Below are 13,753 nucleotides of genomic sequence, written 5' to 3'. Positions count from 1 at the left end.
ATATATTTTTATTTTAGGTTAATACCTTTTTCCCTTTCATTTCGTTTGTCTTCTTGGAAATAATTTCTTATAAAATAGTGCAACATATGAATTAAATGAAAAATTAATGTAATTTTAATGATTTATCCATATTATTATTATTATTATTATTGTCAGAGGATGCGACACTGCGACCGTCGGCTTAGAGTAGATCTCTAAACTCTGCTGCGTTAACAAAAAGTAGTGTAGAACCTACTTTACAGAGTTTTATTGCTGCTTCCGTAAGAATATACAATCCTAGGAGCTTATATTTTCTTCACAGAATCTACAGTTTGCATCTGTAAGTATACCCAGTCTTGTAAGGTGGTATTTTAGTTTACAGTGCCCTGTTAGGATTCCTGTGATGATTCTAAGTTTTTTTTTTGATAGGTTCATACAATCTTGGTATATCTTATTGTTATAGATACCAAAAAGTGATTTGGATTGTTTTAATCCTGGTATATTATCACAGTAGTCCTCTAAATTCTGATTCTCCTTTATTTTTATGAGAGAAAGGAGCGTACTATGTCCTAGTCCATAAAAAAAGTTCCGGCCCCATCATCGGTGATTTATTCATATAACTTTTTAAATTATAAACACGAATTTAATAAACATTTAATAAAATTAATAAACAAATAACTATCTTTGTCTATAAAAAATTATGGGTATAAAAAAAAACCTGAAGGTAAAATCGGTCGAATTTTACATAAAAGACTCACCTTGCATTTTGAATAAAATTAATACCTATAGAACTATTAACAATTGGAGCGCATATAGGTGCTTTGTTGCAGTGCAATCTTTCATAATTGAGAGGAAACAACTTTAATGTCTGTGAGATCGCACTTTCGTTAGCTTTGCAGAGATAATGAAAACTTTTCAAATAATTTTGGACTTGTCGAATTTTCTCAGATTTATAATACTTTAATCGAGAGGTTTTAGAAGTTGCAAACAGTACAATTGTTACCGTAATTGATGGAAGAAACACAATTTGTCGGCTATAACACAGTATACAGATAGATAGATATATTTAAAATGGGTTGGGAACTTGCTGCAATGTCACTGCATCCTTTGAGGATTATTGTGACAAACCCACTTTAGTACCCTAGATGAGTAGCCGTTAAAAACGCCATTATGTCCTTTAGAGAGATGTTGCCTAAATCTGTTATAAGTGGATTGCCAGTGGATAAGTAGCGAAGTCTGAGTCTGGCCAGATTATCACAGTGACACAGAATGTGTTCTGCAATACCTACGTTCGATAAATGTTCATTACTCATTACGCAACACAGCAATACAGAAAATTAAAACTTAAAATGTACAAGAATATAAGGGATAGTGAAACTAAAACTAAGTATTCCTTGTCAAGTTAGTTAGAGCCTGATGAGTTCAATAGGAAGAACTGATTTAAAGTATTTAGAGAATTAAAAGTGATTAATGTTATTGCTATTCTATTTTCGGATTATGTGTTGATCTGTTTGGTGTCTTATTATTTTTTCTATATCTTTTGAGTTGAAAGGTCTTATTAATTGTTTCCGGATATGAAAAAAATTCAAAATTGTTTGAAAGAACTTATTCTAATATGTCATAAAATTGTATATGTAATGTTTTCCCTTTTACGGTATAAAAATATTTTGAATTGAACATCAATTACGACTCAGTTGTATTTAATGTTTTTGTAAATAGGATCATATATGTAATTGATTTAACACATTGTAGGATAGTTGAATATCGCTCATTATAGATTATTAATTTTTATTTTAATGTTGTTCTTAAAATTTTTTGTACTTAGTTTAATACAAAATGTGCTCAGTTGAATAATTTCTTTCAATACATAGCTGAGTTCTTAATGTTGTTAATATAATATATAATTAGTATAAAAAACATTGTTTAAAAATATTTAAAATTGTTATTGTTTGAAGTTGTTTCTTAAATATTGTTTATGAATATATGAAGGAAAAGTTTGAGCCAACTTTTGTATTTAGAAAAGTTAACAAGATAATTATAAGATTTATTATAAGTTATGTATTAAATTTATATATAATTTAATCAAAATTAAATAATTGTTTCTTCTAACAAATTGGTTGGATTTTTTCAAAATTAAAATTAATAATTAACAACTCACTATAGATTTAATTGGCGCTTCAAAGCGTTTATATATCGCTTTGTAGCCTCCGCTGACTGGCGGAGGCTACTCGACGCGGCCAAGGACGACACACGTCAGTAATGGCCAACTAAGAAGAAGAAGAATAACTGACTATATATATGGAGTTATGACTTCAAAGACATTGTATTTGTCCGGAAATGACAGTTTTGGAAAAAATACGACCCCCTTCCAGGTACAATTTATAGCTAGTTAGAACTCTTTCAGTTTCCTATTTAAGTAATCTACAAAGTTAGTGTTGTATTTATTATGAGTGACATCCAAATAGGGGGATTAAATCAAAGGCTTGTACTAGCAAGCTATTTCATTTTTCTGGACGTCAATCTTATATGAGTATATAGTCTTTAGAATAATGATAAAAATTTAATATGTGAAATATGTGTTCTTTGGCAGATTGTTTGAAATTATTTTTAGAAATTGTAATAGCACATATATACCAATTATTTTAATTTGAGAACAGTACACCAGTATTCTAATGAAAATACATAGTTATCAGATAGTTAGTTGTTTAGTTTTGATAATGGTCTTAGAGTGTTTAGGTATTTTACTTTCTAGCTTCTAATAATAATTAAAAATTATTTGTCAAATTTAATAAAAAAATCAATTATCATATTGATTATAACGTAATTTATCGTATAATTATATATTATGTGTTTAACAGGTTGTAAGTTTGATACGTGTTGGATATGTTATTTTCAATTATATTTTCAATTAATAACTTCAAAATATGTTAGCTATCACATAATGTTTTGATTTCTTATCACAATATGAAATGCTCATATTGTTAAGCCTCTTTGACAGAACATACATCGCCCATTTAAAATGTGTCCATAATATCCTGTCTAGTTTTTTCTTTATTAAATTGACACAATGCCACACAAAAATGTAACAGAAGCGTCCCGGCCCACACTCCTGTCAACGCATTTCCGACGTATCAATAACACATATTAACCATCAAACCGCTTTTGTGCCCCGTGACGCATGAAGTTAATAAAATCTTAAACCAGCTTGCCGCCTGTGTCGTTGGGTTGTCTGTGTCTGGATATGTGTCAGTTGGGCATGTTGGCGGGTCTCTCCCAGCCTTAGTTGCCAGTGTTGCTAAAATTCAAAATATTATCCGTTTTCGTTTTTTTTTTGTTGTAAACTAGGCAATATTGAAATTTTGTCGTTGTACGTGTTCATTGAATTATGAAATTGAAAACTGTTCAGTGACTTTGCAAATTATTTTGGTTGTTTAGGATTTTCACGAGAATTTCGAAATTTTTTGCAATAACAGTTTGTTACCATAGTTCGATTTCATAGATACACAATATGTTTAGAATTTTCAGGAGTCATTTTTTTTTTGGTTGTTGTACCAGCGAAATTTCAAAATGAATTAAAATAGTTTGGGAATTAGTTTACCCAAAATTTTTTGCCTTCACACAAAGTTTCAGTGCCGAAAATATAGGAATTTGGTAATTAAAAACTTTCAATTACGGTGGTTAATTTAAATTAACTAAACAATTCGTATTAAAACTCAAAGTGTTTTGGAATTTTAATTTGTTTATTTTTTTCTTTTTTTTCTAACCGGCTCCAATAAATTTCAAGCTGTTACGTTATTTTCTTCACATTTTTATTAATGATATTCTGTACATGAAATACTTTTACTTATACTATATATATAGTATTTTTTATTCTTGTATTGTCAGCAATTTATATTCCAAGTAGAAATGGCAAGTTAGAAATGGTGTCACGTTTAATTTTACTTAAGTTTTTCTCTTATTCCATTCAATTTTTCAGACAAGCGTTTCCTTATTTCATATTGGGTATAAATATATATTTAAGGATAGTTCGGTTGACCTCATACTTCTTTAAATGCAGAACAATATTTTTGTTGAAATGTTGAACTTAAAACTAAATTTAATTTTTTGCTTGTTTTCTCGAATGAACGTTTCTAGTGCAAATGCAGATAATATGCAGATGTGCAGCTTTTGCTGGGCATAAATTGACCACAGAAATCTGTTTGCATATCCTCCTTTAAAGTATTACTTGATTTCAAATTTGAGAAATTAGTTTTCTTATATTCGGAATGCCAAACTAAACTTTAAATAGCATATAAAATAGTACAAAATAGTTTGAAGTGAAAAATATAGAAATACTTACTAAGAAATTGGCAGGTTTTGGTATATCCAAACACTGAACTGATATTTTTTTGCTATATATTAGCTTATGCTTACATAGCTGATACGCTTAGCAATATCCTAAATTGAAATTTGCACAGGATGCAAGCCGAATTCGACTGGGTATAGTATATCCTAATGAGGAACTTATATTTTTCTACTATATATGACCTACTTTAATTTGAAATGAAATACTTGACACATATTCCAAATAAAAAAATTCGTTTAGGTTGCAGTGGGAATATGTCTGGATTATGATATTAAAGGCTTGATTATGATCAAGCGTTATAGTCTGTTGCGGTTAGTATGTATCATAGCCATTTAGGTTCTGATTATCACACCATTAATGGTTCTGATAGACATATATCAGCAATGGATCTTATGTCTAGTTAAATTAGGTTTTTTAGATTGACTTTGATTAAAAGTTTTGATATGTTTTGGATGCAGTCAAATATTCTCTCATAAAACGGATAATGTGAAACGTATCTGACTTATGAAGGCTCAGTGTAGTTTTACTGGAATAAGTGGTCGATTAATTAGTTCTTAAGCCACGAAATCACTTAAAAATCAAAGTCATGTCTAATAAAATTTTGTCTTTTTAGAAAAATTTATATATGCCTTGATATTATTTGGAATTTTTGTAATTAAAATATTTTAATGATTATAAATTTGTATATACATTAAGACTGAAAAGTTTTCGGAAATTCTCATTTAAAATTCGCGCGCTGTATATTTTTCGATATTTTAAGTTTATGTAGTTTGGCAGCACTGTCCTTAATTACTATGCCAAAAATGAGCGCGATCTGTCAGACAGTTCGTTTACGGCAGCTGTTGAAACCAGTTCCCCTCAGTAGTGCGTTGCGAAATGTCTTCGACGGTCGTACGACCGTCCTGAAAGGCTTTGTACCACTCATAAACTTGAGTTTTCGATAAAACTGATTCCCCATAAGCCTTTTGTAGCATTCGCAACGATTCTGCACACGAAATTTCGTTCGAAACACAAAATTTGATGCAAACTCTTTGTCCAATATTTTTTTCCATTGTTTTTTTCGCAACGCACTACTGAGGTGAACTGGTTTCAACAGCTGCCGTAAACGAACTGTCTGACAGATCGCGCTCATTTTTGGCATAGTAATTAAGGACAGTGCTGCCAAACTACATAAACTTAAAATATCGGAAAATATACAGCGCGCGAATTTTAAATGAGAATTTCCGAAAGCTTTTCGTCATTAATATATACAAGGTGAGATGAAAAAACTGCAACCAACTTCAGACTGCTGTCATTTCTAAACCGCTCGTCCCACAGCTGTCAGATTTATTCTAGTGACAGCTCATTATATTGTTTACAAGCGCACAAAAGCATTTTGGTGGGAATTTTTCAAAAAAAAAGTTATTTGTGATGGAATTCAAGCGTGATAGTGTGATTGCTTTGCATTTGGCTGGAAAACCACAAGTGGCTATCGTTAGAGCCCTCCAGCATTTAGAAGTGAATAAATGTTTTGTGTCTCGTACCATCGCTCGTTACCATGATACTGGTAGCGTAGCCCGACGTCAAGGAAGTGGACGAAAAAAAACAGCAACATCGGCAGAAATGGTTCGAAAAGTGAAAAAGCGAATTGAACGAAATCCGCGTCGCAGTGGACGAAAAATGGCTCGTGAGCTGAACATATCGCAATATGCCATTCGGCAAATATTGAAAAATGAGCTTGGACTAAAGCCATTCAAGTTCCAAAAAGTGCAAGATCTTACTGATGCGCAAAAAAAAGTTAGACTCGAAAAAGCTAAAGAGTTGTTTCGCTTGGCCGAAAGTGGTGAACTGCCGAATTTGGTTTTCTCCGATGAGAAACCATTCGTTATCCAGCAGTTTGTAAACAAACAAAATGATCGTGTTTACTTGCCAGAGAGGTCAGCTGAAAATTTGCAACTTCGGTTGGCCATCACAACTCAAAAGCCGGCCATGGTGATGGTGTGGGCCGCCATAACAGCCGATGGTCGCTCGCCGCTCGTATTCATCGACCGTGGTGTCAAATTAAATGCGCAAATCTATCGCGAAAATATTTTGGAGGGAGTTCTGAAGCCCTGGGCACGCAAACATTTCGGCCGCAGACCTTGGACATTCCAACAGGACTCAGCACCATCGCACTCAGCACGCGCCATCCAAGAATGGTTAAGAAATGAGGTTCCTCGCTTCATTTCCACCGCACAATGGCCACCAAAATCTCCGGATGCCAATCCGTTGGACTATTGTGCCTGGGGTATTTTGGAAAGCAAGGTTGGAACTAAAAAATACCAAAGTGTCGATCATCTCAAGCAAGCGCTTCGCCGAGAATGGGACAAAATACCGCAGAGCCACTTTCGGGCCAAAGGTGGCCAATTCGAACAAATCTAAACCGATTCTCAAATTTGATGTTATTTCCGACATTTTTTGCTTTCATTCAATAAAATTTAAAAAAAATGAAAAAATTTATGGCGTTTTACTTTGTTGCAGTTTTTTCATCTCACCTTGTATTACATTTAATGGTACGCATTGCATGAGAATATCATCAGGGAATGTTTTTGTAATTTTTTATATATTATATTTAATGTCACGTATTGCATAAGAATATCATCACGATATAGTGTAATATTTTGTATGACAGCTACAGTAACGATACTTATATGGTTTGTGCCAGGTAGGGCACTAAAATTTAAGTTATCGTTGAGTATATGCCATCCTTAACGTATAATATACGGCGTTGCCTTTAGTACGGATTATGTTGTAGACAGTTAAATACTGAAACTGCCACCATCTCACAAAAACCTGTAACGTATTTTAGTTCTGATTGTATAATGTCATGGAAGACCAAGACACGGAATGTAAGGATTGGTTAATGAAATTAAAATAAAATTTTGCCCGAAAATTTTAAAGTATTATCAAAATATTATATAATGATATGATATATAGCATTCCTAAAAGGTAGTTCCGAAAAACATGTGTAAAAAACACAGCGATTAACCAATCATACATAAAAATGTAATTCCTTTATATATTTCAAAAGTAAATTGTAAGTGACATTTTAACGGCTCATGGAGGCATCGAGAATTGGATCCCTTGTGATATGACGTATTATACAAATAATAAGGTACTGCGCCCATGCATATATATGTATAAACTATACCTTATATTGTATCCGGAAACCAGGTTTTCGTTTTAATGATGTAGGATGGCTTTAATGCTTATACTTGTGATATCGGATATATATTTTAGAAATGGCGACCGCACAGTACGTGCGTTTTCTTATGAGAAACATAAAATATATATAATATATATATGTTTTATATATTATTAATAAAACTTAGACGATACTTTGTAGTTTAATAATAATTTGTAATAATAATATCTTTTACTAATAATGTACGTTAGTTTCTTATTTTTTAGTTAAAGTTCCTTGATCTAGAGATATATTATATATTTCACAATATTTTAACTAATCACTTACTTGTTGAAAGCGGTCCGCATTTTGCTTCATCTTTAAATGTACAGAACTTTTGTAAATCATCGAAGTATAAACCAGATGGACAACGATTTAGGTATGGGAATCCATCGACACACTGTAACAAAATAAAAAATTTTGAGTTAAAGCTCTTACACTTATATTGAAATGTGTTTTAAATTCGAAAAAATAATAATTTATATGAATATTCTAATTTTAATTTATTTACAATTTCTAATTTACAATTTTGTTAAAATTCAACAATTTTACCAAGTCTTTTCTTTCTTTAGTCGTAAATCTACAATTTTGCATACGTAGTTCTTAAAAATTCGTTTACAAGAACAATACATAGGTCCGCTTCTCGTCACCTTTAGAATTCAAAATGCCCTATTCGACATTAATTTGGATGCCACTTTCGTAATACATTTCGTAATTCTTGTTGTGAATAAAAAATTGTTGTTATCTTATCAATGATAGACTTTTGTTGTATTATTGATAAAAATAATATCATTTGTAAAATAATATTCTCTTGGATATTATATATCGAGATATTCTACAGATATTATATATCGCATATTATATATTTATATTATTTATAAATATTAATCGACAAATTTTTATATATAAAAATGGAAAAACTTATCGACTAACTTATCAAAAACCCACAGACAGAAATAAATAGACATGATACACAGACAGAGACCAAAAACAATGTTTCGGTTTATCGGTGGAGTCGCTTGAATAGGTTTATTGTTTTATCCTCATCTCAAGATATAGATGTACTAAGGTTTTGTGAATTATATTCAACATAGGATATGCTGGCAGCCAAACAGCCACGCATAGGTCATTAAGATCCATTACGATACCAGATCAGAGTTTTATTTTTACCGATAGTACGCATCACTTAGGATGCGCGTGGTATTAGCGAATTGTATTAAGAGTTTAATAGCAATCTCAAACACGAATCCAGTTTTATAAACTGACAGTTCCCAAGTATTTTTGTCGAGTTCTCGAGGGAGCCGAACAGTTACACAATAGAAACTTCAGAGTTACCTTGGCATCTGACTCGTTCGATTTGCTAAAAGCATCGCTGCGAACAAAGTTTAGTTACCTGTCAATACACCAATTATTGTTCTACAGTTCCTTCAGTTAATATATATTTAACCGACATAATCATGACTTCAATTGAACGATTTGCAGTGGTTTAAGTGGCGTGAAATGTATTAAATGGTAAGCCCTTGCTGACTTACATATCGGGAAGATGTTGGATGCTCTACAGCAATCTCGGTAACCGTTACATTGCAGTCAACAGTTTATCAAGTTACAGTTGCTTTTAATCTGTTGTATAGTTATTATGACAACAGTTTAAATAAAAGAATAAACCAGAGGATAGAATACTTAGATGAATGCAATTGCAGTCTGATTATTACCTATAAAAATTCGTGATAAAGCCTAAGCTTATGTTAAAATTAAAATTATTGGGATCAAAAACTATCAACTGAAATATGTTGATTAATCTATTCATTCCCTGTAACTAATAGTCAATATCTTTATATCATTCATATAATTATAAAAAGAAATATTATAAAAATATTTTTTATTATATTATTTTTCACATAAACATTATGATTCTAAATAGCACTAAAAGGAAATAATAACTGAGTAAATAACTTTCAAAAACTAATCATAATTATACTATAATATAATTATTCCTTTAAGTGGCAATTATGAATTATCTTTTAGTTTAAAATAAATATTTTAAAATGTTAAATTATGTCTTCTTAAGTCTTCTTCAAATTTGTTGATATCATAAATACGTACTAAATTGCAACAACATTAAGTACTTAAATTAATTAAAATACCTAAAAATAGTTTTCATTATTTTCTCTAGGAAAAGATAAAATTAAAAGTTTTAAATTCTTTGCTGCTGCAATACTGTGAGAAGGAACTTGTCTTCATTACCTGATAGAAACGCCGGCAAGTCGCTGGATCAGCATAGTTTCCATTTCCAATAGTCGAAGGACATTGGAACTCTTCCTTTTCCTTTTGAGCTGTAGAAATAAATAAGCAGTACATACTATAGAAAATATATATTTTTATTCGTCTTAAGTTAATTTTAGTATTTGGTGAATATACAATTTTAATTTGTTTGGAATTAATATTTTTTCTGCATATTTTTGCTTAGGTTTTTTCACTTGAAGTTCGCTCATTAACAAATTAATTAAAGTAAAAGTAATTAACTGAGCGAAAAAGTACCAGCAATCTAATTGCTTAAATGATTTGTTAATTACTGAGTTTGAAAGTTTGTTTCCCTTGGAGTTTTGAGTAAAGGATTAAATAAACTTTAACGAGCCACATCGATTAAAAGTTTCCGTATTACTCACTTTTTTTATTCCATTTCTGTGGCGATTTTTATGACGCTTAAGGAGTTTTAGTTTACATTTCTCTTCAATTTTTATAAAGATATAAAAATATTTTTCTAATATTTTTAAATTTTCTGTAAGAATTTAAAATCATTAAAGCGGAAAATATTTTGATAAAAGGTGTTCGCGAAATATTTATATATCAAACTTCTCAGAAAAATACAGATATCAATTAGTGGCTTATGGCGTTTTAACACCCATGATTTGAAGAATGGGTGTTAAAGATGCCATCACAATTTATTCTGTAATTAATTGTGATGGCAGTGGTAATATTTTATTTGATAATTTACAGCTGTTTATATCAGCTGTTTTTGTAATAATAGTCTTGAGTGTTAGCGGTCGTATAAAGCATTGTAAAACATTGTTCCGGTTTCCGAAAGCCAAAGTAACGCTTCGGGAAAAAAAGTGTTGAGATTAAAGTCACCAATGCTATTCTCGCTTTGCCTCAAAAGAAATCAAGGACTGTAGAATATTAATTAGTTCACCAATAGAATATTGTCTCTTATGGACTTGACGAAAAATGATAATTGTGGAAAGTGGGACTTCCTGAAACAAAGAAAACCTTGCTGTAAAAACTATTTGCATGCCCAACTACGTCTCAAAACGCTTTGATGTTTATCATAACCCATAGGAAACAGCTAAGCATGAAACTGTCAAGATCCTTAAATTCGAAAAAAAACACTCAAGTATTTCTAAATTGTTTTAAATTGTGTTTATTCATAGTGTTGATGTTTTTAATCTTATGACTTAATCTTAAATTTGATTTTATGGCAGAGTTGAAAAATAGTTAACAGATCTTCACCGCTCCAACAAATGAATCTTTAATCCTAAATCTTACTTGCCGACTTGATTTTTTATAAACAGATATCTGAGGGGTGTTAGACTGTAATAATTCTGATTTTTTTCTCATTCACGTAACTTGAAATAGTTAACTTGTATGTATTGAATATAAGTGATATATCTTCCTCAACTATTAGTAGAAGAATATCTATACAAATTTAATACATGCTTCTGTATATATACTAACACTACAATATTGGACCGATAACTGTGTTGCCATTTGATATGTTAGGAATATCGTTATTATATTGTAAAACTCTTTTTTAATGTTGACTGCTCGTAAATTTGATTTCTATTAAAATCCTTATATTAGTTCCCCTATTTTAACTCAAAAAAATATGCTCTAACCACATAGTAATTAAAATGACCTGATTATTTTATATATGAAAACCAACATGTGGTCGTGTAAGTATATTTTGACCTGAGATTTAGTTCAAATCTGGTTAAATCAACCAAATTTTTTTTCTGAGTATTCATATAATCTATGAAGTAGTTTTCTAAAACATTTCTAAGTGAGTCATTGTATACGGATAATATACTTGATACATCTAAAAAATAATCTTTCAGTGTGAAAAGTAATCCGAAAAGTAGATAAAAAATAGTGCAGTTTAGGATCAACAAGTAAAACAGCGGATAGTTCGTTGAACCATAAAGTTCCATATTGTATCCAGATAAGATTAATCCAATAATTTTATTCAGGTGTATCGAAAAAATTACATATTATTTATAATATGTAAAAATATATAAAAATAAATGTGTGAAAATGTATAATATAACATAGTATACACTGCGAATGTGATTAAATAAAAGTCAAAATATATTAAAATATTTTTAATAAAAAAAAATAAAAATGAGTTAAGCAACTATATATTTAGTACATTTAATTAAGTACATTTAATATTCACAAAATTACCGACTCTTGAATTTGTCTCTGGTGATAAATGGCAAAAATGCAGAAGGATTCTGATGATAATAAATTCGATTACAGTCCTAAGAAGCCATTTATTGTATTTGTTGCAACGGTTGCTGCTATTTATATCGGTAAAATATGCAATGGTTTAATTTAATGTTGGTCTTATAAATCTATTATATCTTCTGTATTATATAGTTCCCTATCTTTTGAGGAAAATCCATTTGATGTGAATATTAAAGTTACTGCTAACTATTATCTCAAATATTTGGAGAGCCGTGTGATGTTTTCGAGACGAGAAATAGAGAATATTACTTCTAATTGATATTATTGGATAATTGGACCTTACTTAGTGGTATTATGGTTTAAATTTACTTCTGCATTTTTAAAATAATCACAATGGGACAAATAATCTTAATTGTAATAGCAGAGTTTTATCGCTTTTCCGTCTTCAAAAACCGTTTCTGATAACAGTGAGAGAGCTGAAATTTATTTCTGACCAAGTACATGTACTTTTTATAATTAGCAGATATGTATATTTATTCAATAAAATCAAACATTTAACAATCCACAAAAAAATCAATTTGTTGAATTAAAATATAATTTCAATACAAAATAAAATACAACCCAATATATGTTGACTTGATAATAGCTGCGGGCCATAATAATTCGACATAATTGATGTTATTAAAGTGGCTTAAAAAGTTGGTTAAAAAATTTTTATTAGCCAAAATTTACAAAGTATTAATGATTAAAAAAATATGTGTTCGTCGATAAATAACTATATCGTTTCGCAATTGACAAAAAATGTTTAACCATTAATAATTGTGTAACGATGAAAACATGCATTGTGGAACTGTGATAAGGTTTGTTGAAAAAATTCGCATTAAAAACTGAGCTCATGAAATATGGAATAAAATGCAGCTCATAAAAAATTTATATCGAAACTGTGTATATTTTAATCAATTCTCTGCGATTCGTTTAGCATCGAACAGTGAAAAAGAATTTTCCCGGATTTTTTCGATTTCAAGCCACTCTTAACCGAAAAACAATGCCATTTTTTTAGATACAATCAATAGAAATGTTTCATTAATAAATAAATATAAATAAATTTAACATTTTAAACTTACATTTCTTATTTTAAAATAAATGCTTTAAGTGGTTTATAATTCAGAAGCCTATTAACAAATGTTAATCACGATTCTCTGGCAGGAAAAATATTCCTTAAGCTTAAAAAATGGTCACTTAAGTAAATTGCTTCAATTTGTGTCATGGATTTTTTATTTAGTTTAATTTGTTTGTTAAAAAAATTTTTCAAAAACATCAGGTTTATTAAAATTAGTAAGCTTGAAGACTAGCTTAAGTGAGCTTTAGTGCTGAGGCTGCAACACCAACCTTATCTACTTATAACCTAACTAACTTTACTAATCTAACCTAACCTAACTAAACTAAATAAGCTAACTAACCTTACTAACCTAACTTAACCTAACTTAACCTAACTAACCTAACTAGCCTAACCTAACTGACATAACCTAACTAATCTAACCTAACTACCCTAACCTAACCAAAATCACGAATAGTCCTGATTTGAATCAATAATAACGAGGATTGCTTCGCTTCTAGCTCACCTAGTTCTGTCAAAATTGCGCTCAAAAGTTCTGGTGTAGGTTTATAATTGATTGGGCTTGTAAATTAATATAAATGGACTCGCCGATTCACTTAGGGGAAATTTATGGAAAAGAATAGAAAACTTAGCAACAAAAAACTACTGG

At 30.3% G+C, this 13,753-nt stretch overlaps 1 protein-coding gene across 1 annotated transcript in view; it reads right to left on the bottom strand.

Moving 5' to 3' along the window:
• The window catches only part of LOC119669252 (chitin deacetylase 1), a 65,817-nt gene that overhangs the window by 41,395 nt on the left and 10,669 nt on the right, over window positions 1-13,753 (bottom strand). Inside the window, exons 2-3 of the mRNA XM_038079079.1 lie at window positions 9,771-9,859; window positions 7,815-7,926 (exon numbers count right to left, since the gene is read on the bottom strand). Of these exons, the coding sequence (XP_037935007.1) occupies window positions 7,815-7,926; window positions 9,771-9,859 (201 nt within the window). The remainder of the gene's footprint in view (window positions 1-7,814; window positions 7,927-9,770; window positions 9,860-13,753) is intronic.

This window comes from Teleopsis dalmanni, chromosome 1 (genome assembly GCF_002237135.1).
Source record: "Teleopsis dalmanni isolate 2A chromosome 1, ASM223713v2, whole genome shotgun sequence".
NCBI classification, from domain to species: domain Eukaryota; kingdom Metazoa; phylum Arthropoda; class Insecta; order Diptera; family Diopsidae; genus Teleopsis; species Teleopsis dalmanni.
This window is presented reverse-complemented; position numbering and strand designations above follow the sequence as displayed.